This window comes from Arvicanthis niloticus, chromosome 7, assembly GCF_011762505.2.
Source record: "Arvicanthis niloticus isolate mArvNil1 chromosome 7, mArvNil1.pat.X, whole genome shotgun sequence".
NCBI classification, from domain to species: Eukaryota; Metazoa; Chordata; class Mammalia; order Rodentia; family Muridae; genus Arvicanthis; species Arvicanthis niloticus.
The window spans coordinates 87,194,120-87,221,545 of record NC_047664.1 but is presented as its reverse complement, the minus strand read 5'-3'; the positions used below and the strand labels follow the sequence as shown (position 1 = coordinate 87,221,545).

At 38.6% G+C, this 27,426-nt stretch overlaps 1 protein-coding gene and 1 pseudogene across 1 annotated transcript; both read right to left on the bottom strand.

Moving 5' to 3' along the window:
* Positions 1-2,626: 2,626 nt before the first annotated feature.
* On the bottom strand, positions 2,627-4,308 carry LOC117712439 (cilium assembly protein DZIP1-like; annotated as a pseudogene).
* Positions 4,309-13,896: 9,588 nt separating this feature from the next.
* On the bottom strand, positions 13,897-26,213 carry Prr27 (proline rich 27). Its single transcript, XM_034509387.2, has 7 exons — positions 26,013-26,213; positions 23,517-23,578; positions 22,192-22,215; positions 18,784-18,807; positions 16,471-17,403; positions 15,361-15,410; positions 13,897-13,986 (listed from the first exon to the last, which is right to left on the bottom strand). Exons 2-6 carry the CDS (start codon positions 23,565-23,567, stop codon positions 15,399-15,401), a joined length of 1,044 nt encoding a protein of 347 aa, XP_034365278.1. The 5' UTR covers positions 23,568-23,578; positions 26,013-26,213; the 3' UTR covers positions 13,897-13,986; positions 15,361-15,398.
* Positions 26,214-27,426: the final 1,213 nt, after the last annotated feature.

Here is a 27,426-nt window from a genome sequence, read left to right as displayed (position 1 = left end):
TAAACAATCCAGTTAATAGAATTTTCAAAAATTAATGAGATAAATGGTAGTTACTGAGGAAGTCCCCAAGGTTCCCAGGATTCAGCTGTGGTTGAATTTTCTCTACCAACCTCGATAACTATCTTCTACCACTAACTAGTTTTTCACAACGGAAATGACACCAACACCTCTTACTATTTACATTTCCCTCAGTCCAGCTCTCCTTAATGCAGCCCAAGTTGGGAAACCACAAATATTCTGTAGCGACATGTGACTCAGATCTCATGAATGACATATTCTGTAATGACAGACTCAGATTTTATGAATGACAGAGTATTTTTACAGTACTTTGTAGTAACACTGAAAAGTGTAGATCTCCCTCTATAATCAAATGCCACATTTACACAAACCTTCATTATTTTTTACAGCTTGAATATTTCATTTTGCCTCTTTCCTGAGGTAAGGGGAAAGGCCGAGCTGCAAATGGGTTGTTGTTACAAGATGCATTTTGATGTTCATATTTTGGTTCATTTTCTCCATTTTCCTGTTGTTTTTATTCACTTACTATTTATAGACATTAATTTTTGCAAAATTCTTGACATCCCAGGAGCAGTAAATTTTTTGTTTCCATTTTTTCTCAAATTCTGTGAACCCTAGTACCTTATATGATCCCAGGAGTTGCTCATTGTATTATAGAGGAAGCATCTGTCAGTTCTGTCTTTTTAGTTTTAATCCCAATGAGAAATTTATTAATTAAAAATGGTTTTGATTTTTGTTTCCTACATATTTGCAACTTGGCATTTGGAGTTGCATGCTCTCCCTTGTCATTTAAAAATGGACATAACTCTATTTTCTCTTTTTACATATTTTCCCTCTAAAACAAAGTAGAACTCCTTATAAAAAGTGATGATTTTCATTTTTTCATTTTTATTGGTTTTTATTTATTTATATTTCAAATGTTGTATTCCTTCCCATCTTCTTTCAGTAAAACCCCCCTTTCCCAGCCTCCTTCCCTTTGCCTCTAGGAGAGTGCTCCCCCACTCACCTACTGCAGCCTCACCCCTCCAGCATCACCCTATGCTGTGACATCCAGCCTTCACAGGACCAAGGCCTCCCCTCACATAGATGTCCAACAAGGCCATCCTCTGCTACATATGTAGCTGGAGCCATGTGTCCCTCCATGTATACTCTTTGATTGGTGCTTTAGCTACTGGGAGCTCTGGGGGGTCTGAGTAGTTAATATTTTTTTTCCTATGAGGTTGTGATCCCCTTCAGCTTCTTCAGTTCTCTCCTTACCTCTCTTCCTTTGGGGTCCTGGCCTCAGTCTGATGGTTGGTTGTGAGTATCTGAATCTGTATTGGTCAGGTGCTGGCAGAGTCTCTCGGGGAACAGCTATACCAAACTCCTGTCAGCAAGCACTTCTTGGCATCAGCAATAGAGTTTGGGTTTGTTGTCTGCAGATGGGATGGATCTCTAGGTGGGGCAGTCTCTGGATGGCCTTTCCTTCAGTCTCTGCTCCAATTTTTTTCCTTGTATTTCCTTTAGGCAGGAAAAATTCTGGGTTAAAATTTTTGAGATGGGTGGGTGGTCCCATCCCTCATCTGACAACCATGCCTTTCTACTGGAGGTGGTCTCTACAGGTTCTCTCTCCCCTTTGTTGGGTATTTCAGCTGATCTCATCCTCATTGGGTCCTGGGAACCTCTAGCTTTACTGGCTTTTGGGACTTTCTAGTGGTCCCCCACCCATTCTTCACCTTCCAATGCAACATATTTCTATTCATTTAATTTTTTATTTTTATGAGTTGCCTATACCTTTTCCACTGACTTGTTTGAACAACACAGAAAGCCTAGATTCTTTTATTTTAACTCCCATTCTGTTTGTCTTTCTTAATTATCCAATGTTATTTATTTATTCTTCTAAATGTCAGTTTTAGAATTTTTTTGTTTTTGTTAATTGTTAATAGTCCTTTATTTACACTTGCTTAGAAACAAGAGAAAAATTAGCCACGTGTACAGGTTTTCAACAATTTAAGAAGGATCAAGTAACAGAATCCATAGGAGATGAACACTTAGCCAATAAAGTGATTCTGAAAATATTTAAAAATATAGAGAAGTACTTAAACCTGGGCATTGAAAATATAAATTTTGTAAGTCTATATCTGTTCATGAGGGAGAGAGGTCTAAATTTATAAAAATGTAAAAGTTAAATACCACAGTATAATAGTGGCAAGAATGTATGGGGATAACCAACTATTTTGTGATGAGATTCACGTTATTTTATTTTGCTTACTGGATAGAATAACAAACTACCTTCTAAGTGGTGTGTTATACTCATAGATAAATAAGGTAACCTTTAGTGTTTTTTTTTTTTTTTTTTTTTTTTTTTTTTTTTTTTTCAGAGAAACTTCCTTTTTGTAGCGGGCAGTGGTTAATACCAGTTTACAATTGGTCAAATTTTAGTGAATAAGGGGCTTTGGATATCTCAGCTCTGAGACATTTAACACATACACAAAAGCATACACACAAGAAATACAAGAACACAGACACACAAGACTCAGCAGACAACATGGAGAAGAAAGGATTGGAAAGACTGTAAGAGAGTGGAGAGGTCTGCAGCAAAGCAGTGCCTCTGGACCTGACAGAGCTGTCACACTGTCATCAAGATGGCTGTGGTTGCCTGAGAAAGACCTGACCGGCTCCTTGCTGCATTCTCCCTTGAGAACTTGAAATCCATCTGGCCACTGGCTTACCTGCACTTAAGGGTTTGCAGCCTGTTTTGGAAACATTGAGAATATGGAAGACATTCTTTAAACCTAGGGGCATCTCTCCAGGTGCCCAGGTTGAGCTTGCTCTGCATATTGGGTTTCTGGATTTCCAATAACTGATATTCTAAAGCTGAATTCCTTGATGTTAAGTCTTTAAACTCCTTCATAAACGTCTCTTTGACTTTTTTCCATCTCGTCAACCAGTTTCTGCTTTTCTTCCTCCTCCCATCTAACAACTAACTTCTGAAAGTCCTCCTCATTTATTTTCTGCATTTCATAGTCTTTAGAGAATCGGACTCTGTGGGTGTGCTGGGCCGACTCCAGCTGGGTCTTGGTGAACTGCAGCTGCTCCGTCAACATGTTGATCTCCTCATGGAGATTATTGTTCCGTGCCTTTGGATTTCTCCCAAGACAAGAATCTGCAGCGTGGCGGCGATGGAGGTGGCTCTGTAGAAAAGCTTGGTTCATAAAGGCTTTGTCACAAAAACGACACTGGCAGTGACTGGCTTGGGCCTGGCCCATCATCAACTGCTGGACGGACAGTATCTTTTTCCTCCGCCTACACTCCTGCTTAAGCAGTCTGACGTCCTCAGCCTGCTTGGTGAGCAGCTGTTTGCTCTGCTCATAGCCACTTAGGTTCAGGTGTAATCGTTCCTCCACCACGCTCAGCTGTGAGGTGAGGAACTCTTGAGAATGCACCAGGTACTCGATGGTGAGCTGTGCCAGGCGGATGAGCTTCAACAGCAATGGGTCCACCTCCGACTGGCAATACGGGCACTTCTCATTCTCCAGTTTGCAGAAGTGATGTTCATGATATTCTCCTGAAGGATCAGGACATCCTTAGTTCCCACCACCTTGTCCACATCAATGGCTCCCAGCTGCCTCCGGTCAATGTTCTCCAGACGAGGTCGGAATTGGAAGAAGGGTAGGGGTCCAGAGGCTGAGTTGGGGGTGACACAGGCCCTGAGGAATGCACCTCCCTCTGGGGCGTCATGTCTCTTCTGGCTGTTGGACTGAGGGTAGCAAGTATGTTTCTGGAAGGGTATTCTTGAAAGCCAACCCGCTGACTACACTCCGGCTGGAAGAATAGGGCAGTCTTTCTTACCTGGCCAGGCTACCTGTAGTCGTAGGACACCACACCCAGTGTGAGCAAGTGACAGCCTGGACCTCTGGCCCAGCAGTTGCAGTCTAAAACCTCGATGACCAGGACGTTGCCATGGCAGCACGCAGCCTTCTCTTGGAGCTTAAGGCCTGTCTGCTCACAAGCATTCAGACTTCAGCAGACCTTACAAACATGAAGAGCTACATTCCGAAGAACTTAAAAATATTGAAGCAACTTGCAGACCATGTGACTCTCACTTTGGGAGTCTTTATGATGGTGTTGGTGTTGGGGTGTGTGTGTGTGGTTGTTGCCAGTGATTTCCACAGAGATCAACGAGCTGAGAAAAAAGCCAGGCATCTTTTAATCCATGAGGAAGGAACGGACTAACCATGAGGACTCCCTCTCCTCTCCCCATACCACCACTGCATTTTGGTATTTCTGTCGACCTTCGGTTCCATCCATTAGCCTGGCAGGATAAGGGAGAACAAGGCAGTCATTGATCATTGAAGTATTACTAGAATTTAGTACAGGCAGAGGGGGAAAAGGCTTACAGACTGTGTTCAGTAGATACATGAATAAATAACAGTTTTCTGAATTAGGTGCCTAATTAAGAAGATGATGGCTCCAGGCCCCATATCCCTTATATTTTCTCTGACTGGGGCCTGTTACAGGGGATGGACGTTGCTCGGGGTCATAAGCCTGTGAGCTGCTGTATGTATTTATTTATATTGATGGACCAACAAAGACTTTCTACATCAACCCTATACTCTGTCTCAATATCAACTATCATAAAACTAGTACTTTTTAATCATTCCCTCTCTAAATGTCCTTATTGATTGCCCAGAGAGGAGCGGTTTCCTTAAAGCCCTTACTATGTGCCAATGCTTGAGCACTTGTTTAAACCCGTAGGCCACAAAACTTCAGATTTTTCCAAAATATTCCTTACGTTCTTGCAATTGGTTTTGAATTTCTCAACATTTGGCAATAGATAGATCATTCTTTAATGCTCAAAAAATTATAGGTTTAGGACTGGAGAGAGCTCAGTGTGTTTAGATCACTACTTGCCCTTCTAGAGGCCTGGGGTTGGATTCTTGTGTAGAGACTTGCAACTGTCTATTAACTCAAGTCCTAAGGGGTTCTGTCGTCCTCTCCTGGTCTTCTCAGGTACTCCATGCAGGTGGAGCACAGGCATGCACAGGCAAACACCCACATCTAAAAGTTAAGGTTAATTTATGAGCAAAATATTCTCTTCTAACAAATATTCAGTGTTTTACTTCAAATTCAAGACAGGATGTTTTTCTAGAAATTAATGTACAACCTGAATCGCTTTTGTTGTGTCCTCTGCCTTTGCCCTTCCTACCCTGACCCTTGAGTGTCTTGGCAGTCAAGAATTCCTTTGTTACCCAGATTGGCTTCAAATTCTGGCTCTTCTTTCATCTGTCTTCCCACTTCTGGGAAGACAGTGTGTGTAACTAGGCCACATTCACCTTTTAACACTCTATAAAGTCTGTCTTAGCGATGAGTGAACTTAAGCTGCCTGTGAAGACATGGGACTAGAAGCCGCCTCAGGAATGGCTCCCTTTAGATGAGGATGTGAGAAGAATGGTTGCCAGAGTCTTGGACCTCAACACCAGTGGAAAATGACTTCCTGTTCACCCCGAACAATAAGAATAATGCTGTTTAACATATCACATGCTGAAGCTCAAGTAAATGATTTTAGTTTAATAACGTAACTTGGAGGAAAAGATATGGTTAGATTCCCAGTGATCCCCCACCCCAAGAAGATTTTATCAGAGTAGCCAGTGAAGTAAGGGAACAACACGGAGTAACAGAAAGTTATTGTGGAAATGGGGTAGATATTGTACTTATTGGCACAAGAGCCTTACCTGACAGCAAGTTGATCAGCATCCTGAAGACTTTTGTTATTAAATATTAGGTTGTTAAAGAAACCCTCAGAACAAAAGGCTCCATTGAGTGTTTCTGTCCTCAGATAATTAATTCCTTTTAATAGATAGGGTTTTCTATTTAATTATAATCTATAATACTAATTGCTTGACTGAGGTAGTCTTTCTTTTATTTTCTTTTCCATTTGAGATTTTGTTGGGATCTGACTGACAAAATATCTACTTTCAAAGTGTATAATGATGTTTGGTGTATATTTATTTACATATTTTAAATGTATGTATACATATGTACAATAAATATATAATCACATATATGTATACATGCATACACATAGTGTAAAAATATTACCATTATTAAATGAAGTAACATATTCATTTCACCATAAATGATTTTTAGGGAATGACTGCCCTTTTTTTTTTTCTTAATAGCACTGTTTTATTTTTTTATTCAATATTTTATTTATTTCCCATCCCCCCTTTATCATTACCCTTCCCCATTAATCTCCTATCCCATCCCTCCTCCTCCTTTTTTGCCTTTATACCTTTTAAATTACATGCAAGTATTAAGGTCAGTTCTAGGTTGAGGAACTAGCAATACAATAGAATGAAATAGTCAAGGAACAAGCAAGACAATAAACCCACATAGTCAGAAATCCAGTCCAGCTGGACAATCAAGTGGGACACTTAGACCCTGTGGAGAAGACTGAGATGCGTGAGAAAATAAGGAGGCACAGCAAGTCAAGAGGTCTGATCAAGCTGGCAAAGATTTTATTGTTCACACAGGTTATGTACTCTGAAAACAGGATATGGGTAGGGGTAGGAAAGGAAAGAGGGCTTTACAGGTGGAGGAAGCTAGCTGCAGCTGTGGGGTCTAAGTTTTACCTGTTGTTCTCACAAAGTGCCATTACCAGGGGTTCTAAAATCATCTATCTAGCAGGATGTTGGCTAAATCTAAAGATCCCGAAGAAGGGTTCCTAAGGTGGGTTGCTATGAGGCCTTGTTTGAAGTTCTGAGAACTGACAAGTGAATCATGGAAGGTAAGCAGAAAGAAGAATAGTAGATAGGAGAGCCAAAGGTGAGTGTTTGCCAAGAGTAAGGCCTTGCCATGGCTTCCCACAGTCAGAGAACACGCACGACAATAAAGAAAGTGCCGTAATCACTCCTGTGACCACTATTGCTAAGGACTTATCAGGATGACCAAAATATCTGAGCCTACTTCCCTGTCCTAGCCCAAAGTCATTTTCATGACTGAAGCCTACTTCTTTGTTCTAGCCTGGGATTTATATTTCTGCCTGAAATTACTTCTTTGTTCCAGCCTAATGTCAGATTCCTGTCTGCAGTCCATTTCCTTGTCCTTGGCCAATGTCAGATTCCTGCCAGGCAGTCCCAAAAGCTCTCCACAATGCAATAAAAAGGGGAGCCCTTTTTATGCAATAAATAAAAAGGGCTCCCCTTTTTATTGCATAAACCAGACTGAGCCTGTCTTAGATCATTCTGAGAAGTATGCCTTCCTTACCCATCGTAGAATATGCATTATCATAAGCAATGCACTTCTGTCTTAGAAGTAAGGCTCTGTGTAGAATCTTACCTGTCCTTGGCTTGCCAGCCTGTCAAATTAATAACTCTGTCTGGAAGTCCATTTTTAGTTTCAAGTCATGTACTTTGGCTGCCAGCCTGTTGATGTAGTTAAAGACAAGCTTTAACACGATGGGCAGGAATAAAAGTATTCTCAAGACAAGAAGGGATCAAGCAACATATGCCATTCCTCAGGTTTGACCAAAATGGAAATACTGACCTTGGGCCATGGATAATTTTATCAGCATTATCTGCAGAATCAAAGCTCAACAGAGCAGTATTCTTTAAATTCATAATCTCACTATGCAAAGTTAAAACACCCAGAGAGGTGTTAGGAATATGCCAAATACCCTACAGGTGTCTTTAAACTTTTTTCTAATTATAATGACAATCATTGTAAATTTTAGAAGTAACACTACTCTAATGATATTTGTCATGACACTTGGGATGGCTCCTAACTCTTAAACCCTGAACCACCTTCAGATAATTTGACTAGGTTATAGAGCATCAATTCATTGTTCCAGACACCCATATAAATTCTTTAGTATACACAATACATTAGTAACATTTTTTTGCTAGATGGTTAACAAAAATAGTTGTCTTAACTCCTTGTGTCAATGCTATTGGAGAAGCAGTGGTGCTAGCAATTAATGCAATTAAAGCTGTTATACCAGCAATAATCAAGCCCACTACCCTCTTGCTTCTGCTTAAAGCCTAACTCACTTCTTCCAGCACTTTCAAGCTTTTTTTTTTTTTTCAGAAAAGCAAGGTTTTCTAATACTCAGTGTAGTAAGACAAAAGCTGGTTGATAGACAGCCCATAACAGACATGCCAAGTTTCGACACACTAACACAATTAGAAATTATACAGTCAATGCAAGTTACAATAAATACTGAAGAAGAGACAAAATGCACTAACCCATGTTTAAATCCAGATCCTATCGAAACTTCATCTCTTGCTATCATAACATCATAGAGAACTGCAGGTAACTTTCAAATACGTCTCTGAAAATGTCCAGAACCAGCCTTCCAAATGTAGACTGTTATTTCCAATATTGGATTAATTTCTAGACCAGCACATGATTTGGTCCTAATAGCTGGTCACCTTTTTAAAAAAAAATACAAGAAACTTTGTAATTTCTCTTTTTGATTTTCTATCCCACAAGGTCTAAAAACTTGAGGCAAGGCAGCTTGTCCCATCTGGGATATAGGCAAGCAAAGGTGGGTCAGGAAAATATGTCCAATACAGCTTCCCAGTCACCCTTGTCAGGGTGTTTGAGTTAATTTTATATCCAGCTCCTATGCTCAAGTTGTTTGTCAGGTTTAGGAGTTCTCTGGTGGAAGTTTTGAGGTCACTTAAGTATACTATCATATCATCTGCAAATAGCGAGGTTTTGCTTCTTCTTTACCAATTTGTATCTCTTTAATCTCCTTTGTTGACTAATTGCTCTGGCTGGGACTTCCAGTACTATATTGAATAGGTAGGCAGAGAGTGGACAGCTTTGTCTAGGTCCTGACTTTAGTGGGATTCCTTCAAGTTTCTCTTCATTTAGTTTGGTGTTGGCTACTGGTTTGCTATATATTGCTTTTACTATGTTTAGGTATGGGCCTTGGATTCCTGATCTTTCCAAGACTTTTAACATGAAGGGGTGTTGAATTTTGTCAAATGCTTTCTCAGCATCTAATGAGATGATCATGTTTTTTTTTTTTTTTTAGTTTGTTTATATAGTGGATTACATTGATGGATCTTTGTATATTGAAACATCCCTGCATTCCTGGGATAAAGCCTACTTGATCATGATGAATGATTGTTTTGATGTGTTCTTGGATTTGGTTTGTGAGAATTTTATTGAGTATTTTTGTATAGATATTCATAAGAATGATTGGTCTGAAGTTCTCTTTCTTTATTGGGTCTTTGTGAGGTTTAGGTATGAGCGTAATTGTGGTTTCATAGAATGAATTGGGCAGTGTTCCTTCTGTTTCTATTTTGTGGAACAGTTTATAGAGAATTGGTATTAGGTCTTCTTTGAAGGTCTGGTAGAACTTTGCAGTAAAACCATCTGATCCTGGACTTTTTTTTGGTGGGGAGACTTTTAATGAGTGCTTGCATTTCTTTTGGGGTTATGGGACTGTTTAGATGGTTTAATCTGCTCCTGATTTAACTTTAGTAACTGGTATTTGTCTAGAAAATTGTCCATTTTATCCAGATTTTCCAATCTGCTTGAGTATAGGGTTTTGTAGTAGGAGCTGATGATTTTTTAAAAATTTTCTTCAGTTTCTGTTGTTATGTCTCCCTTTTCAGTTGTGATTTTATTAATTTGGATACTGATTCTCTGCCCTCTGGTTAGTCTGGCTAAGGATTTATCTATCTTGTTGATTTTCTCAAAGAACTATCTTATGGTTTTATTGATTCTTTAAGTAGTTCCTTTTGTTTCTACTTTGTTGATTTCAGACCTGAGTTTGATTATTTCCTGCAGTCTACTCCTCTTGGGTGTATTTGCTTCTTTGTGTTCTAGAGCTTTCAGGTGTGGTGTCAAGTTGTTAATGTAGGCTCTCTCCAGTTTCTTTTTGTAAGCCCTTAGAGCTATGAGTTTTTCTCTTAGCACTGCTTTCATTGTGTCCTATAGATTTTGGTATGATGTGTCTTCATTTTCATTAAATTCTAAAAAGGCTTTAATTTCTTTCTTTATCTCTTCCCTGACTATGTTATCATTGAGTAGAGTATTGTTCAGTTTCTACGTGAATGTGGGCTTTCCATTGTTTTTGTTGTTAGTGAAGACCAGCCTTAGTTCATGGTGATCTGATAGGATGCATGGGGTTATTTCAATTTTCTTGTATCTGTTGAGGCCTGTTTTGTGATTATATAGTCTGTTTTGGAGAAGGTATCATTAAGTTCTGAGAAAAAGTTATATTCTTTTGTTTTAGGATGAAATGTCCTATAGCTATCTGTTAAATCCATTTGGTTCATAACTTCTGTTAGTTTCACTGTATTTCTGTTTAGTTTCTATTTTCATGATCTGTCCATTGTTGAGAGTGGGGTGTTTAAGTCTCCCACTATTATTGTGTGAGGTGCCATGTGTGCTTTGAGCTTTAGTAAGGTTTCTTTTATGAAAGTGGGTGCTCTTGCATTTGGCGCATAGATGTTCAGTATTGAGATCATCTTGGTTCACTTTTCCTTTGAAGAGTATGAAGTGTCCTTCCTTATCTTTTTTGATACCTTTAAGTTAAAAGTCGATTTTATTCGATATTTGAATGGCTACTCCATCTTGTTTCTTAGGATCATTTGCTTGAAAAAATTTTTTTCCATCCTTTTACTCTTAGCTAGTGTCTGTCTTTGTCACTGAGGTGCGTATCCTGTGTACAGCAAAATGCTTGGTCTTGTTTATTTATCCAGTCCTTTGGTCTATGTCTTTTTATTGGGGGAATTGAATCCATTGATGTTAAGAGATATTAAGGAGCCTAGCCTTTAACAGCTGAGCCATCTCTCCAGCCCATAAAGGAGATTTTCGCTTCCTGTTATTTCTGTTATTAGTGTTGGCTTTATGTTTGTGTGGCTATTTTCTTTTGGATTTGTTGGAGAATTTCTTTCTTACTCTTCCTAGGGTATAATTTCCCTTTTTGTATTGGAGTTTTCCCTCTATTATCCTTTATAGTGCTGGATTTGAGGAAAGATATTGTGTAAATTTGTTTTTTTTTTTTTTTCATGGAATATTTTGGCTTCTCCATCTATAGTAATTGAGAGTTTTGCTGGCTATAGTAGCCTAGGCTGGCATTTGTGTTCTCTTAGGGTCTCTATGACATCTGTCCAGGATCTTCTCACTTTTATAGTATCTGGTGAGAAGTCTGGTGTAATTCTTTCTGATAGGTCTGCCTTTATGTGTTACTTGGCCTTTTTCCCTTACTGCTTTTAGTATTCTTTCCTGTTTTGTTCATTTGGTGTTTTGATTATTATGTGACAGAAGGTATTTTTTTTCTTGTCTAGTCTATTTGGCATTCTGTAGGCTTCTTGTATGTTTATGGGTATTTTGTTCTTTAGGTTAGGGAAGTTTTCTTCTATAATTTTGTTGAAGATATTTATTGGCCCTTTAAGTTGGAAATCTTTACTCTCTTCTATACCTATTATCCTTAGGTTTGGTCTTCTCATTGTGTCTGGATTTCCTGGATGTTTTGGGTTAGGAACTTTTTGCACTTTGAATTTTCTTTGACAGTTGTGTTAATATTTTCTATGGTATCGTCTGCACCTGAGAATCTCTCTTCTAGCTCTTGTATTTTATTGGTGATGCTTGCATCTTTGACTCCTGATTTCTCTCCTATGCTATCTGCATGGTAGTCTCCCTTTGTATTGTATTGTATGTATCTGTATTGTTTCTACCTCCATTTTTTTATTGGATATTTTATTTACACTTCAGATGCTATCCCCTTTCCCCATCTCCTCCCTTAGAAAACCCCTATCCCTTGCCCCCTTTTCCTTTTTGCACTTATACATTATTTTAAAAAAATGTTAATCAAAGGCTTTATAAGTTTGGTATTGCTCAGTCAGAGGTGTAACCCATTACCCAACCTAGATATATCAACTATCTTTGACTGGTGGAGATACATGAACCTACCTCCATTTTTATGTCCTAGATGGTTTTGTTTGTTTGGTTGTGAGTTTTTTGGTAATTCTTTAAGGAATTTTTGTGTTTCCTCTTTGTGGGCTTCTACCTGTTCACCTGTGTTCTCCTCAATTTCTTTGAGAGAGTTATTTATGTCCCTCTTAAAGTCCTCTATCATCATCATTAGAAGTGATTTTAAATCTGAATCTTGTTTTCCTAGTAATATGGAAAATTCAGGACTTTCTATTGTGGGAGAACTAGGTTCTGATGATGTCAAGTACCCTAGGTTGCTGTTGTTTATGTTCTTGCGCTTGCCTTTTGCCATCTGGTTATCTTTAGTGCTACCTGTGCTCACTGTGTCTGACTGGAGCCTGTCTTTGCTATTATCTTGGTTGTGTCAGAACTGTGTTGGTGGGTGTTGCTGCTGGGGTTAGAGCTGAATCCCAAGATATACTCAGTGCTCAGCTGCAGACTGGAAGGTACCAGTGCCCCTGGCCAGGAGTAAAGTCCTGGGTCCCAGTTACTCCCTGTTTGGGGTGGGTGTTGCTCTCTCCTTATCTAAGATACTGCTGAGGTTATCGCTCCTGGGAGCCCCACCTCCTCTGGATTTTGTGGGATTGGGTGCAGAGCTAAAGCCCAAGGTCTGCTTAGTGCTTGGGTGCATATTGGAAGGCGGGAACTATTCTTAAAGTATACTCTCTCAATAAATTTCTAGTAGATAATACATTAATATCTTGTCATCTAGTTGCAGTTTTTTTTTTCTCCAGAGCTTTTTATCTTCTAACTGCATATTTTTACACTGTGAACACTATGGCAGCCCCCATCCTGTGGTCACTGTCATTCTATTCTCTGCAAAGTAAGTTCAAAATAACAGGGCTCTACCCTTCCAAGGAGGAGGTGGACTTTGATAGTCCAAAAATATAAAGCCCACTTTTCATATCATTGGAGGAAATCATCGCTTACAACACTCATGTCCAGAGAGGAAAGTCATGCACACCTTGGCTTTCCTGTTTCCATTTAGAATTGTGCAGCAGGGGCAACCTTGTAAAAAGGAATAGTCTCATTAGTCTCATTTTGATGCAGTGAAGGGTAAGGATCTTGAGGGTTTTTTTGTTTTTTTGTTTTTTTGTTTTTTTTTTCTGATCTGACAAGAAAGTGACTGTGCTGTATTTTTGGGAAGAAAACTAAGAGGTCGGATCTTTACTAGTAAGGTAAGATGTGCTGAGATTTGTTGTGTATCCACCAAGCTAGGATTTCTCACTTTCTCTTTTAGACCACTGGGTGCATGTGACTGCATTTCAAAGAAGGTGGGTAGAAGCCAAAAGGTGACAGCCTGAGGCAGAGACTGGAAGAAATTTCCCCAGGGCCATCCGCAGCATGTATTGCCAACACACTGATTTTAACTTGGTGAAATTACTTTTGAACTTTTGATCTTCACACCTACCATGAGGAAAGAGGTTTCTCTCTTTCTTTCTTTCTCTCTTTCTTTCTTTTTCTTTTTTTTTTTTTATAAACTGTGTATTTTGTGGTAATTTGTTGCAAGAGTCAAAAGAAAGTACTGAAACCACTGTTCAACCTCACAGTTGAACAGTGAGCCTTGTCTTTAAAGTGAGAACAGTGTCTATTTGTCCGATTACTGTCAGGCCTTAATCTTTGAGAGGAACATGGATGGCTCCTGACACAAGCGAAATACAAAATTGTCTAGAAAAGTTGATAACATTTTGAAGCCAAGAAAATGGCAGTGGGCGGGAGTGAGTGGTCACATGGTTTTTAGGAGAAAGGATTTAAGAACAAAAGACAACAATGTATTTGTGTTGTATCCTAGAACTGGTTTGAAGAAAGGTACTATTACTGCATACTTAAATTTCTGTAGCTATACCTATAAAGTATATATTATATCATTTGAACTGAAAATAAATCATTTCAGCAATATTATTTTGTTATACGTCTAAAGAAATCCCACACAAACAAACAAATATGGAGAGACTGATAGTTTTAATAAAACCTAGGAACTATTTGTTGAGAAAAAAAAGAACATTTAGGTTTCTTTGATTTGTTCATCAGCATCTGTAAAACAATAAAACAACATGTCAGCTTTGTATAATAAACTTAAATTTCTTACATATAAGTCAAAGTTGTTTGTCTTTACTCATGAGTTTGATATGAAGGACTATATAGAATATTCATCTAAAATTACTCATCACTATACACAATTAAAAGAATGTTTTCTCCTCTGTCTGCATACAGGTGCAGCATTCTTACAAATAAATATTCTTATAGAAATTAATAAGCATCTGTGTAACAGTTTAATTAAAATGCAACATTGCAGTTTATTTGAATGCATATGTAGATATCACAAAATATGGGTTTGAGTAGCTATTGATTTCGATCAACACTGTCTCTTGACATGGAAACATATGAATAAAGGAAAATTCTTTTTTCATCTTAATAGTCTGTCCATCAAGATAGCATTTATCCCCTTACCTATTTCATATTGAGTATCTTACATGTAAGAAACTTGGTACACATGCCTATGTACATGTGAAATTATTAAATGAATCTAGTATCTTGATATTATTATTCACTAATAGGCCTCTCATCCTAAATACTAGTAAAATAAAATGTCACTTAATTTAGGTGGGGTTAGTAGTTTAAGGAAAAACTGAAAATGTCTAATGTCCTTGAGAATGGGTTTTGTTAAAGTGCTTCATCAACAGTGCTAACTTACATCACATTTATTCTCAATATAACTTTAGGCACAGTGACACCACAGTAGAATTTTATTTGGCTGACAGTCAAAATAATGTATCCCCATTTCCTTGTCCAGTAAACATTTATAATCATAGCCTGGTAATAATTTGGGGGTAAGACAGAGGCATAAGGACTTGGAAATAGTTTATTTGTTTTACTTATTTCACTTATTTTTTATTAGATAGGAAGTAAGGAGATCAACTGAGCACTTTGGCCTGGGCCTTTCTTCAGGACAGTGTGTGGGGTGAGACCGATGAGCAGGAAGTGACTGAGGATGGAGAATGGCCCGCAGATCTTAATGAACAGCACTTCACATTTGTCTCCTTTCCCTTTAGAGGAGCTCGTTCCTAGAGGGATGAGCATCATTGCAGGGTAGTCAGGTCATATTCAGTTTGGATCAGTTTAAAGAAGAATTTTCTATTCTAATAATAGCCTGAAAATATCACACAGGAAACAAATTCATCATGTCTTAACTTCTGAGGCACTGATAACTAGCAACTGCACTCTGCTTTCTCATTTCATATATGTGTATATCCATATCCATACATACATGTATATACATATATATATATACATACATACATATATGCATCCAAATTACATATATATTGATTCAAAGGTAGTTTCAGCTGAGGATATGTAGTGTAGATAATCCATAACTTTCACATCTCATTATTATGCATGACTTACAGAAACAAATGAATATCATTCTCTTCTCCGGAAAAATCTCACTTCCCTACCTAAAAAGAAAATGGGTATTTTCACTTTTGATTAAATATATTTCATTTGGTAGCACTGGAGCTTTGTTTTCTAAATAATATAGTTATTCTGCGATGCTTTATAAAAGTTCCAGAAAAATTTGCTTGGCGACAAGATGGTTAACATAAAGAGTGTTTAGTCTCTTGTCGGAAATAAAGTATATGTTTAAAATTATAAGGAGGGGCTGGGTGTGGTGCATACCTTTAGTCCCAGCCCCGAGGAGGCAAAGGCAGGTGGATCTCTGTGAGTTCTAGGCTAGCCCTGGTTATATAATGAGATCTTATCTGAAAAGAAAGATAATTATGAGGAAGAAAAGGGTTTTTTTCCCCCACGATTGTAACCTCTTATTTTGAAGAATAGTTGTTATTAAGATACGGGACACAGAAAAAGATGAACTAGTAAGTGTTTTAGCATGTTGCCCACACAGAGTTCTAGGGATTCCACATTATAGACTAAATGGTGTGTATTTGTGCAAATATATGTCTTTGTGTGTATGTGTGTATTAAGTGTGCATAGTATATAAGGGTAAACCCTTAATTCTTCCTCGAATACGACGAATAAGGTAAATTTATCTAGCTAATCACTTTTAACCTGTTTTATATGTATAGAAATGTTTTCTGCATTATACATATACTATATGTAACACAACACACACACACACACACACAAACACACATACTTGGAGTATGTGAAAGCCAGAAGAGGGTTACAAATGGATGTGAGCCATCTCACTCAGTAATGTGGCCCCACTCATCATTTTTACCTAACAGGAAGTTTATCAAAGATATGCGATATGAGAAGATGTGAGAAGAAACAAGAGATATCTAGGCGCTAATGAATACATTCAAGTATTCAAATCCTGAAAGTTCTTTTTATAAGTATATGGTAATGCCCTATATATTTTTAATATTTGCAGTTTATCTGTTGACTAACCGTCCACTAAAAGACTAGATTTTAAGCCAGTGTGTTTCTTGTACAGAAGTTGTGTGCCTTCCGGTCTATAAACACCACACATTGCGGTGGTTAGAGTAGGTAACTTACCTGGTTAAAAAAAGGCTGTGGTTCTTGGCCAGCAGCTTTGGTCTCAAAAGGCTCAGGTCTCTCCCGTTTTGGTTCAGTAGGCTCAGCTGTAATAAGTTTTCCCACAACAGATTGGCTCGCCATAAGTTCAGCTGGAGGAGGTTGGGCTGCAGCAGAATTTGCTGCAGGAAGCTTGGCTTCAGCAGCTAGGCCTGCAGCAGGCAAGGCCGGCAGAGACTGTGCTACAGCAGGCTCACCTGAAGTAGGTTTGTTTTCAGGAGACAGGCCTGCAGGGGATTCAGCTACCATATGCTGTGCTCCCGCAGACAGAGGTAGAGAGGGTTCCGGTGCCATGGGGCGGGCTGCAGCAGGCACAGTCACCTCTGACTGGGGGGAAGCAGGTTCAGGTGCACCAAACGGGACTGGGGCAGGCTCAGGTGCACCAAACGGGACTGGAGCATGCTCGGGTGCAAGAGTTTTGGGTTCAGGGGGTGGCACCGGTGTTATAAGTTTGACTGCTGGAGGCAGACCTGAAATAGGTTTGTCTACAGGGAACTCAGGTCCCAGGCTTTCGCCTTCAGCAGGTACAGCAGAAGCTGCTGCAGGTTCAGGTCCAACAGGTGAGATGACAGAAATCTTTGGAGGTATGACAAAAGGATATGGCCTGGGAGGAAAGGGTCGGGAAGGAGGAAGAGGAGCAATTGCAGGAGCATTCAGTGGAGTATCAGCAGGGTAGTTGAGACTTTGGTATATATAGCGAAGTTTAGAAGCAGTGGGAATCCAAGGATAGAGAGACAGCCCTCTTTCAAACTCAGAATTTCCAGGATATTTGGTGATCTCATTTCCTTGTTGATTGTTAAGAGGAGGCAAAAGAAAAGGTGGCAAATTATCATTCCATAGGCCATACGGGATATTCAGAGATGGATTAAGTGGATAGCGATTTCCAAAGTAATCCTATAAATAGAAGGAAAGGAGTTAATTGTAGTTGACTGTTGTTACACGTAGCTGTATTTACTTCTGCTATGACTGTGGTCATATATGAATAATGTTTTTAAAGGAACACCTGTTTAGTCTTTTTTTTTAACAACTAACATGCATCCACAATGATTGAAATGAAAATAGTTTGAGAAAATCTAACAAATCCAAACTGAAGGAGAATCACTTTGTATAGAGATGAAAGAGTGTTACATACTGCAGAATACACTGCCTAGGTTAGGATGGGTGTAGCTGAGATAAGCATTGAATGCAGTTTTAAAGACTAACATAGGATGCAGGGCTGATTCTTCCAGGCTGCTCTCCACCATGGTCTTTATCTGTGCCTGCTGCACCTGACAACCCCCTTCTCTGCAAACTGTCCTACTTGAAGCCTTCAGTTCCATATTCTTCTTCCAGGTGTAGTGCTTTTTTTGACCTGTTTCCTCAAACTTTCATTTCTTTCAAGGTATTGTTATCAGAGGGACAGGCAGAAAATGTGGAAAATGGAAATGGACTTGGAGATATATATACATATATATATATATCCCAGTGATATTTTTGTTTTAGACGGGTATTTTAATAACATTGGTCATGCATTTAACCATCAAATTTCAAATATCTTCTTGTGGTAAGACCTCTATCTATTCCTCCAGTTGTTCTAAATTTATCTACCCCATTCTGGAAGACTGCCAGGGACCTCAGGTCGCATAATTATACAAGAATTCACAGAAACAGGAGCATTGCTTATTCATGCACACTTAATATTTTATAGCCTATCACAAATGCCCCCCCCCCCAACCCTGGCTTACAAATCAGGAGTTTAGAATTTGGTCATTGATATTTACAGCTTGACTATCATTCAAAGAATTATACTCAATGTTTCTTATACCCAGAGTTGTTTTATTTAGATGCATGCCAAGGTATTTTCCTAATAATAGACTCCCTGTAGACACAGATTTACTTTTCAGTTTTTTTTTCTTTGTAAAGAACTGCCTTTCTTGTTAATTACAGTTTTTATGATGTCAAACTTTATAAGATTATGTTTCATTTTAACCCACTCAACCTACTGAGCATGCACAATGATGGGCAGGATGCCAGTGTGGATGAAATGTTCTGTGATGCATGGGGTATGCATACACAAGTGGGCCCATGAATGGAGAGAAGTGAACATGTCCTTAAATGAATCCCCTAGTCTTTCCAACGCCCCCCCCGACACAATACAACTGAACTATTTAACATTGTTTGGTAGATGATATCTTACTATTGGTAAATGATATCTTAAAAAAATAGTGCACACTCCATCTTAATATATTTAATTACAAAAAAAAAAAAAACCCAAAAGATGTAAATTCACTTTACCTCTTCAGTGGACAACGGCGATTTCTGAAACAAAAGATCTGTTGTAAAGCTGGTGCCATTGAAAGCATAATACTACAAATCTCTGCTTACATTGGAAGAGCTGTGAGTTAGTAACAGTGTCTAGAATTTTCTCTTTTAAGAGCCATCGACTGCTGCCCTGTCTTTAGTTTTCCTATAACTATTTACCATTTTATTATTATCATTTTTCTTCTGGGAGAGTATCTCCTTATGCGGCCTTGGGCCAGGTCCTTGATATGTAGGCGATATCATGACCTCATCATGTAGCCTGTAAACTGACCCCAAGGCTATGGCTCTCATCTGAGCTTGGCCTCAGGTTCTAGCCTAGGCATGAACCATGGTGCCTGACCTTTAGTAAGCATCCTTTATATGTGATGTGATGCCTGACAGTGAGGAGAAGAACCCCACACTCAGTGAGACAATGGCTCTGGGGGGAATCACTACTACTCTCCTGCTAAGTGAACATAGAATAAGAAGACTTGTAATGACATATTGCTAATGTGTAATGTAATGCATGCCCGTTGCTCAGTGTATGGCTCAGGCATCACTAGAGAAGCCTTTGTAATAGATGGTAGTTAACACAGAGACCCACAACTGCTCAATGTGCAGACAGTGAGAGAGAGACCTTGGAATGCTTAGCCTTTAATGAGCTGTCTTTATCAAACCCCTAGCCTCAAGGATCAGGGATGTATTGAGAAGAGGAGGCAGAAAGAATGTAAGAGCCAGAAGTGGCGGAGGACTCCAAGGAAACAGAGTCTTCCAGACACAAGACTGATCCCCACATTGACCCACAGAAACTGACAGCATGCATGACACCTACAAAGAAGAGGAAGTGGACACAAAGTCCCACCCCTAACAGAGAAGATATTTGCAATTGATACCTGCTGGGAGAGGGAAATACTGTTTTTCTCCAGTGGAGTGATACACTCCGGGGCAGGCCTCATGTTCAGAAGCACTTTATCAACTCAAAACAGACTCTCTGTTTTTTTGGGTGTGCTTTTCTTCTGTTATTGTTTAGTGTTTTTTGTCTTCCTGACTTTGTCTTGTTTTGTTTTTCTGGTTCTTTGGTTTCTTGAGTTTTTTTGAGAGAGAAAGAATATGAAGTTGGGTGGGTATGGGGATGGGGAGAATCTGTGCGGTTTGGGGGTGGGGGGGGAGAAGGAGCATGATCACAATTCATTGTATGGAAAAAAATTTAAAGAAACGGAATGTTACATAAATAAATAAAATTTAAAGACCAACATAATATACAGGGTTGAGCAGATGGCTCAGTCAGCAAAGTGTCTGCTTGCAAGTATGATGACTTACATTTTATCACCAGCACCCACATAAAAGCCAGACATAGTAGAGGGAAGAGTGGTAAGTACGATTAAAATCCTTGTAGGAGATGCAAAGAACTAATACAAAGTAAAGGATACTATGTATATAGAATTGTCTAAAAGAAAAGAATACAGACCCAGAGGTATGCACCTATCATCCCAGTTAGAGGTGTGGGGAAGGGTGGGGCATGCAGAGTGGAAGATAGCTGCAGTGTTGGCCAGGTGGCCTGACCTAATCATGGAGTAAACAAGAGAAGAGAGATACTGACTTGAAATATAAAAGAAAGAGCAACTGAGTAAGATGCCAGCTGAAACCTCTGTCCTCCACAGCAATGCCCACACACACTACCATACACATGCACAGCCCCCCATGAACCCCGTATACACAGAACACCATGGATATTCAAGGATTACTGTCTCCCCAGTTCCAGTGTTTTTATACTACCACTTAAATTTTTTTTTGTTCACAGTCTATTTAGAAACTTTCAAGTACCAGAGCCAAAAGTTTTGATTCACTTTTTATATCTACTTTCTTGTTTACAACAGATACACATTATATCACCACCTGTGCTTCCTATAAAATCTTAGCTATGAAGTGAGGCCTTCAGCATAGCTTCTCAGTAAATTCACATTTTTCCAGGGGCTTTGAAGTATTTTAAGCTTTTTCTTGAATAGTATTATATCACATTATATGGACACACACACAGACACATAGACACAGACTCACACACACACACACACAGAAACACACACAGAGACAGACAGTGCTTGCTTTCTGGTCTGCTGGCTTCAGGCATTAGCTACACTAACTAGGAAAGAGTGCAACCAGACCAGATTTCTTTTTCAAAAAAGTGCCTGGAACACTATACCTGCAGCCTGCCAAACTTTCCATTTAAAGTTTAATATAACTTTCCCATTTTAGATTGATTTTCTAGAATTATTAATCTTAAAGTCTTCCAATGGAGTTTTTTTTTTTTTTTTCATATTCCCTAAGGTATGAGAAAAGTACAGTAAATAACATTCCAGGGTGGTCCCGGGGCAAGTGTCAGTTACTTTTACTATTAAAGGAGCCCCAGAATCTGATGACTGTTAATGTAAATTTCAAATATATTAATATTGTTCCAATTTTGAAAAGTTTCAAAGGTTTTCAGCTGCTTCGCTAGAAGTTTTGCTGTTTTTGTTCAAAAGCATTTACATCTCAGACACCTTTTAAAATTTTATTTATTTATTTATTTATTTATTTATTTATTTTACTACGCTTTCCTATCAACCCATAGCACACTTGTGGCCAAGGATACTTGTAACTTTCTTAGCACACATTTGCCATCAGAACTTGAGAAAAAATATTATAAAGAACTGAAGAAAATCAAATATTGGTAACTGCATTTGTCTGCTACATGAAATAATGCATGGCTATTTGGTACACAGAGATCACCAAGCTCCTTGGAATATGCACTCATACTACTTGTCCTTTCTAGTACCTAGATGGAATTCAGTCAGGCATGATGGTAGATGCTTATAAACCTAACCCTTGGGAGGTGGAGTCGGGAGGATGGAAAGTTAAGTTCATGCTTAAGAATACAGAAAGTTAAGATCACGGTTAGAAACCCTGGGCTACATAAGACCCTTCACTACCTCCTTAAGAGAAAAAAAAATCAATAACCCGTACGAAAACAAAATATATAATTGAATATATAATTGTTCTTGTTTTCTTCTGTTGAAACCTCTCATGCCATCATTTTCTCATTGGTTATTTTACTTAGGTACAAATGAAGAAATATTTAGAGGCACGAAGGTAAATCAGGACATAACAGACTTTGATTCCACCATAAAAGGAGTTCAGTCCAAGCTTCTGGTCATCAGAGATGAAGAAATGAAGGCTTGCTGGTAAATATGTTTGACATAAGTATACTTATATTCTATGATTTTTCACCTTATCTGAAGAAGTTAATAAAACAATATTTAAAGAGCAATTAAAGTCAATTACTTTGCCTAGAAAATAGAGAATCTTTAAATGCAAATATACTTTAATGAGAAAATGATAATTTTTAAAGAAATTGAATTGTTTTACCTTATGGATGAATGGGTAACGTCTCTAAAAAAGAAAAATATTTTAATGTAGTTATTTGTTTGAGAACATCTGCATTCAGACTTTCCTTTTACTGAAGAATTTGCATCGTCTTATAATTTTTTTCTTGACTAAGAGTCCCTGGTCTGAAGTGAGTAGTCTTGCCATCATAATCTTTATGATGTTTCAACAGGGACTTTTATTTTGGTTAAATAGAATCTAGTTCGCAACATTGTGTATGCAGATAAATCTTTGCCATATGAGAGGCCATTTGACTCTTATTCACGTGTTATTTTTTACTACTCTAGTGTTGTCGTGTGTGTGTGTGTGTGTGTGTGTGTGTGTGTCTGTGTGTGTGTGTGTGTGGTCTAGTATCATTTTGTAGACCTATACATTATTTTCTAATGAAACTTTGTTATGTCTTCTAAATTTACCATAGAAACTTTATTATGACTTTTGAATTCACCATGGATAAGGTACCATACGGAATAAAAGCTAGTGTAGGAAAACTCAGCATATACTATTTTAAGAATTACAAATTAATTTAGGTACATTTAAGAGACATAATAATATTTTGAAATTAAGCCAAGATGCTAATAATAATTAGAATTATCCAGTAGTTTGAATTTCTACCTGATCTTAGACATTTTGTTAAGCACTTGTAGTAATTATCATACTTAGTATTCAAAGCAATTATTCAGAATGGATGTTCCTGCTTTTCCAAATATAAAGTTTAACACACTAATTTACTAGAATTAAAACTGCTTTCAAGGCAAGCATTGGGAGCCGAAACCTTTATTCCCAGCATTGAGGCAGCAAAGGCAGACAAATCCCTGAGTTTAAGGACAGCTTGGTCTCCATAAGGACTACCAGGCAAGCCAGGACTTCATAGTGGGATTCTGAATGAAAACAAAAATTATCTAGAGAGAGCCTCATCAGTTCACCTTACACCAAATATCATCATGTCCATTTCTTTGGTCCCTTTGACCAACCTTTGGTTCTCTACACATCTCAGTAATGGGATTTCACTGTTAGAGAAATCCTGATAAAATTGTCTATACAAGATTGTAATTCCCTATAATTCTTTCTTCTTCCAGCTTCCTGAGTCTGAACTCACCTCCTTTCTGTGCTGCTGATCTGTTCCAGGTTTTACATCCATATTATGTGGCTTTTGAAGATTTCCTTTCACGATTTTGACACTGCCACATTTATGCCCAAAACCTGATGACTTGTATAAGCAATATACTTGCTTCATTTTCAGTTTGACTCCTCACAAACACTTGATATTTATACCCATTGCTACAGATCTTGAGAGTTCAGTTACTTACCCTCTTTGCAAAAGCAACACACATGATGCAGGCCCAAAGAAGCAACCTCATCTTGATGGAGCCTATGAACATGAAGAGTAGAGTTTATTTCTCAGCATGTATACAGAACGCTTTAAGTTATTTCTCTCTCTGAGAGAAACAGATTTTAAATGGGTTTACTAGGCTGAGGATGAAAACACTGAACAGAAAAGTTGTACTGATGTTTAACTGCTGTCAGCATGGCTACTGTCAGCATGGCTACTGTCAGCATGGCTACTGTCAGCGTGGCTACTGTCAGCATGGCTACTGTCAGCATGGCTTGGCAGGGAAGACACTAAAGCCCATTCACTTTGTTTTCTGTTTTCAGTAATTAACTTCTGACTAAATTTTCTTTATGTGGAAGTCAACTCACTTTGTTACTCAAGGGCATCTTTAGCAGTTTGTCTTGGAGGACATAGCAGGAAATGAAATTGTCTTTAGTAGTCACACTGTGGGGTACCCTATTGAGCGTTTGCATCTATGGGCTCAACCAGAGACTGATACTATCTAACTGAAAATATTTCTCACTTTCAATTTTTGGATTTGCCAACACCAAAGTAGATCTTTGGCAAAGTAGATCTTTCATTGGTTCAAATTTTCTGTCACCTGAGAATGAATAAAGGAGTATTAAGTGTATGTCTAGTTAGGATTTTTTTAGAACACCACCACACCTCTAATTGCTTTATTGTTGAAGTTTATAGGTTTTTCTTTCTTTAAAAACATAAAACATTTCCATTTTTATAAATATGTCTATACAGTGGCAATATTGTAGCGTACTTCCGAGTTTCCAAATGTGAAAGGCAGATGTACTCAACCTGATGTGTTTCACTAAGAGAAGTAATATTAAATCCTTGATTCATTTGAAATGAATGTTTAAATAATCAATATATCTAAGGTATGATACTGTTTACAGTTATGTATTAACTGTTTTTATAATTGTTTCCATATTTTTTCTTTATTTGCTATAACCTATAGTTTTTGGGTGTAGGTACTGATTTTAGGTTATGTATAGTCTAATAATATGAGAAATTTTCAAATATGTTGGATGGATCCAATCTTTAAGAAGGTGTGGAGAAAGGAAATCCACAAAAATATCCCAGAGAAATACTCATATGAAAGCGTAAGAGTTATTAGAAAGTATGTCATGACAAGAACCAAGTGTTGAGGTGCTCCTGCAAGAAGCATTTTTTATATAAATGTATCATCATTGAGCTATAATATCGGTAGTTATATAACTGACAAAATAGTAATTTTAATAACAGTGTGAGTTCAGAGGATATAGGAGATACCTTAAAATGTAATGCCTGACTAACTTTTGATAATAAAATCATTATTACTTGGATATAACATTGAAGAAAATAGAAAACTGATGAAATAAAAAAGGAAAGATTTACTAGCTTTAAAGTAGTGGAAGATTACATACTCCTAGAAATTTTATGGGGAGAGTTTAAGTTATTCTCAGGTTTAATTCAAGCTGTCAGCATTGGCCTTTCTGCCTGGATGGAAAGTTGTCCTGGGACTTGGAAATCCAAGAACCACACAGCTCTGAGGTGGGACAGTGTCCCAGTGGAAAGGCATCCTGAGACACAGAAGCTCAGGAACCACATAGCTCTGAGAGGAAACCTCCTCAAACAGGGCACTGCAGATCCCAGTGGAGGGTGTTCTCAGCTCAACTGAGGAGCTCAGGAGCCTCAGTCCTGCTCCTTTTCTTCTCTTGCTTCTTGTCTTCTTCCAATGAGAGAGTCACACCAGCCAGAACATCTCATGAAAGGGAGAGGAGAAATGAATCTAGGAGGGGCTGCCTACGCTCCTGGGAAAGAGCAGACAGTATCAGGGAATTGGACAAAGCACAGTACTTATATACGGATTCTTGGGTGGAATACAGCTTTCTAGGGTGGAGATTTCCAGGGTGAGGATTGGTCAGATTTCAGGTCCTGAGTTTGGAGGAGTTCAGGGCTTGGTGGGTTTTCCTGTTGGGATCTGTAGGTTTTTGTGCTCAGGGATTGGTGGGTTTCTGTGAGAAGGTCACAGATTGGTGAGTTTTGTTTTTTACTGGCTTTTATTCAGACCTTTCACATAAAATTAGCATAGACTGGGGAGTGTCCTGTTGAGGGGCTGGAGATGAAGTTTGTGACAGTGGTAGTTAACGAGTTCTTGGGGAGGGGGCTGGCTGCTGGAGCTCCTCAGGCAAGGCCCTGGCCATTACAAAGAGAGTCCAAGCCCACAGGAGGGAAAGCCTTTCCTGCCACTTGGGTGGTATGAATATTTAACAGTCAGCATATCACACCATGATAAAAATCGTTATCAATGTATCAAGAAATGAGTAGTGTTTATACTTCATACATTCAATATTTCCAAATAAAAAGAGAAATATTCTCAAATTTTAGGTAATTCTAGGAAGATTACTAACTTTAATTCTGACAAAACTACAATCTGATAGGTCTGTAGTGACCATCAAAGTTTAGAAAAGAAACTTACTTTGAGACTCAGATGTTTAGAACAGAACAGAAGTCAACATTCATTTCAGAGTCTTAAGAGGCCAGATATTGTCCAGAGAGAGTTGCTTCAGCGTAGAAAGGCAGAAGAATTGTATTAAGTATGAGGATAATATTTTAAATTACGAAGGATAAAGTCTGGGAGAAGTGAGGCCACCAGAGAACACAGCAGGCAGAATGTAGCAGCATCAGATTGCTAAGGAGTGGAAGGTTCTAAGAAGACAAATGAGAGTTCTCAGAGCTTATTACTGCTCTGCCTTTTCAAAACGCATGTTCAGGGCCACCGTTCCAGAAAAACTGCTGAACCTTTGTCCTGTACAGAAAGGAGCTTGGGCAAAGGGGAACTTGATGGTCTGAACTATCAAGGAGGAGGAGTAAAGGACAGGAATCATTTATGGTGCCAACAATATAGAATTCATTCCTTGCCTTTGTGTCAAAAACATCCCTCAGTGTTATCTACGAACCCATCTCATGCTGCCCTTATGACTAAATATTTAAAACAGTTTTCCAAACTGAAATAAACACTGGCCTTCTTTCCTGCTCAGTTGTCTTACTTTTAATCTTTCTCCATCTCTATGTCTTCTCTGGAAGTACTTACCCATTCAGGTGCCCTCACACAGACACTGGGTAACTGCTTATGCTCTGTTGTCATTTGAGAACACTACAAATGGGGGGGGGGGTGTTATGCTCTAGCTGAAAGAATCTGGGAAACACCAGCTTGTCCTGACTCTATTTCATGATTGTGTAGACAATTCTCAGCCCTCTATATCCTCAACAGTCATATCGATATTGCTTTGACAACACATTTGATATTTTAATGACCCTGGCCCTAGTCCAGATGTATTAATTAAAACAGTTAAGTTTAAGAAGGTATAAGTAAAAAATAATTATCATATGTCAGAAGTAATGACTTCGATCTGCCAAAAAGAAATGTTGCAATGTCGACCCTCATTCAACATTTATGTAATTTTGTTTTGTTCTTTAAAAATTGTGGATGCATACAGCCAACCATCGGACTGAGCATGGGGACCCCACAGGAGGAGCTAGGGGAAAGACTGAAGGAGCTGAAGAGGTTTGCAACCCCATAAGAAGAACAACAACATCAACCAATCAGACCCCTCCCCTCCCCAGAGCTCCCAAAGACTAGACCACCAACCAAAGAGGGACCCATGGCTCCAGCTGCATATGTAGTAGAGGATGCCTGCATCAATGGAAGGGGAGCCCTTTGGTCCTGTGAAGGCTCGATGACCCAGGGAAGCTGGAGTGGGTGGGTGAGTGGGAGAGCACCATCATTGAAGCATAAAAAAAGAAAAAAAAAATTTGTCCCTTAGCTTTTGGTACTAAGAGACTTTGAAGTATTAGTCCACTCTTCATCACTAGCCAAAGATAAAGGATTT

Excerpts from the sequence above, each read along its gene's own strand:
- Prr27 (XM_034509387.2), bottom strand. The coding sequence starts at position 23,567 with ATGAGGTTGCTTCTTTGGGCCTGCATCATGTGTGTTGCTTTTGCAAAG. Across the intron at positions 18,808-22,191 it reads GTTACCCATTCATCCATAAG|AAATCGCCGTTGTCCACTGA; the intron begins GTAAAACAATTC and ends CTTTTGTTTCAG. Across the intron at positions 17,404-18,783 it reads CGCCGTTGTCCACTGAAGAG|GATTACTTTGGAAATCGCTA; the intron begins GTAAAGTGAATT and ends TTCTATTTATAG.